Source organism: Seriola lalandi, unplaced genomic scaffold, assembly GCF_002814215.2.
Source record: "Seriola lalandi dorsalis isolate HSWRI2012SDOR001 ecotype SW California unplaced genomic scaffold, Sedor1 jcf7180001976257, whole genome shotgun sequence".
NCBI lineage: Eukaryota > Metazoa > Chordata > Actinopteri > Carangiformes > Carangidae > Seriola > Seriola lalandi.
Genome location: NW_019446923.1, coordinates 1 through 2122, shown reverse-complemented (window position 1 = coordinate 2122; position 2122 = coordinate 1). Strand labels below are relative to the sequence as shown.

Here is a 2122-nt window from a genome sequence, read left to right as displayed (position 1 = left end):
CAGACACGGGACACTTCAAAGTCAGCAGAGGAATCCCTCCCAACGGCCCGGTCCAAGTCCTCATACGGGTTTACATAGTCTCTGTGAGTCCTGCTATGTTCTGGACCTTGTTTTTAAATATTCAGTCAGGTTTCACGTTTTCTTTGTGTGATGTTATAAATGATGTCCACACCTCTCTCCCCAGGCGTCCAACCTGCACCCAGCTGACTCGGATGGGAAGGCGGACCCCTACATTGTGGTTCGCCTCGGCAAAAATGAAATCAAAGACAGAGACAACTACATTCCTAAACAGCTCAATCCCGTGTTTGGAAGGTAAAGAACTGTTGACTACATCCCCTAAATATCTGATCCTCATGTTCCCTACACACAACTTCTCAAGCCCGTTCTCCTTCTTCCAGGTCTTTTGAGATGCAGGCGACCTTCCCTCAGGAGTCTCTGCTGTCAGTGCTGATCTACGACTACGACCTGGTGGGAGGGGACGACCTGATCGGAGAGACTCGCATTGACCTGGAGAACCGGTTCTACAGCCGACACAGAGCCACCTGCGGACTCCCCACCGAGTACAGTCTGTACGTGAGTTTCCATTTGGTTCATGTAGGAACCATCTTGCTCTTATTTGAAAAGACTGTTAAAACCTGTGTCTGCTGTCTGTGTGTCAGTGATGGTTATAATGCCTGGAGAGACTGTCTGAAGCCGTCGGAGCTGTTGTCTAAGCTTTGCAGAGAAAACGGATTGGACGGTCCTCATTTCAGACCAGGACGCATCACTGTGGCAGAAAAAGTCTTCACTGGCAAAACACTCTTCATGCATGAAGGTAAACTGGACAAAGTAAGCACTGCTCAGGTTTGGGGTTAACTGTAGCTTCCTCTGTCTTTATATGACAAAATGGGCAAAGATCAAGGGTCATATTTGTCCCTTCTGTTTTAGCTGGCTTCATCAGTATTTGTTTCATTTCTTGGACATAATAGGGAATTAATTATCAAACAATAACATGTTGGTCACGTCTCACATGCCGATGTACCTCATTGTTGTGTGGCCACAAGTGTGTTAAAGTCACACTTGGATCCTGAGTGTAAATGGTGCAGACAATGTGCTCATTTTTCATCTTCATGTTAGCATTTGTGTGTGTGTGTGTGTGTGTGTGTGTGTGTCTCTCTCATCAATGATGATGTTGTGTGCACATGTCCCAGACCAGCCGGTGGAGTCCTATGAGCACTTGTCTCTGAAGATCCTGCACCGCTGGGCAGAGATGCCAGATGTGGGATGTAAGCTGGTACCAGAACACATCGAGACCAGAACTCTGTTCCACAAGGCCCGGCCCGGCATGGACCAGGTAGGATGTAACTTGACTAACTAACTGAGCATGTGGATCTCTGCATGGAACATGTAATCAACCAGGCTATTTTGATATTAAAATAAGACAATAGTTGAAATGTCTGGACTATATGTGAGTATGAAAGACACACCTACCTGACTGTCTGTCCGTCTGTGTGTCTGTGAACGAGAGTAAACAAGTCTAGGCAAACTGTATGTAGAAAGACAGAGTTGCAGCTGCTGCGCACACGAGAGGCAGACAGTGTGTCCAATGCCGTTTGTTTTCTGAACCCATTCGTCTGGCTCCATCTTCACTTACCGTTTGTAAACACGGATAAAGTCGCTTTGGCGCTTCACTTCTTTCGCTCTGTCGTCAGTTCCTTCCGCACTTGCGGAGAGTTTAGTGGATGGGTGGGGCAGCGTGTCTGTGAGAGCATGTGACGCCGCCGTCTGAAAGCACGTGACTATTTATACCCGATGTTTGCGATATTTTCATTTTATACATCCCACGTGGAACAAGCTGCGATACATGGAATATATTCAATATATCGCCCACCCCTAGTTTAGTGTAACATTACCTCCGTGACTTTCAGCTGCATTTACTGTACCATTTTTCATGAAGCTCAAATTCTGCTGAAGTTGAGATCAGTAGGAGTCTGTTAAAATGTTAAGTGTCTCTCTCTCTAAGTTCTTGTCTCTCTCTTTCTCTCTCTCTGTGACTGCGTTTGTGTATGTATGTGTGTATGTATGTATGTGTGTATGTATGTATGTATGTACGTACGTATGTATGTACGTACGTACGTACGTA

At 46.0% G+C, this 2122-nt stretch overlaps 1 protein-coding gene across 1 annotated transcript; it reads left to right on the top strand.

Annotated features, from left to right (window-relative positions):
- Positions 1-5: 5 nt before the first annotated feature.
- Positions 6-1333, top strand: LOC111656370 (fer-1-like protein 6; the record flags this gene model as incomplete). The annotated part of the gene is made up of 5 exons (XM_023408065.2): positions 6-83; positions 185-312; positions 399-569; positions 660-814; positions 1191-1333. Coding segments are annotated over 5 exons (675 nt in total), but the record flags the coding sequence as incomplete, so codon positions are not given.
- Between the last annotated feature and the right edge of the window lie 789 nt (positions 1334-2122).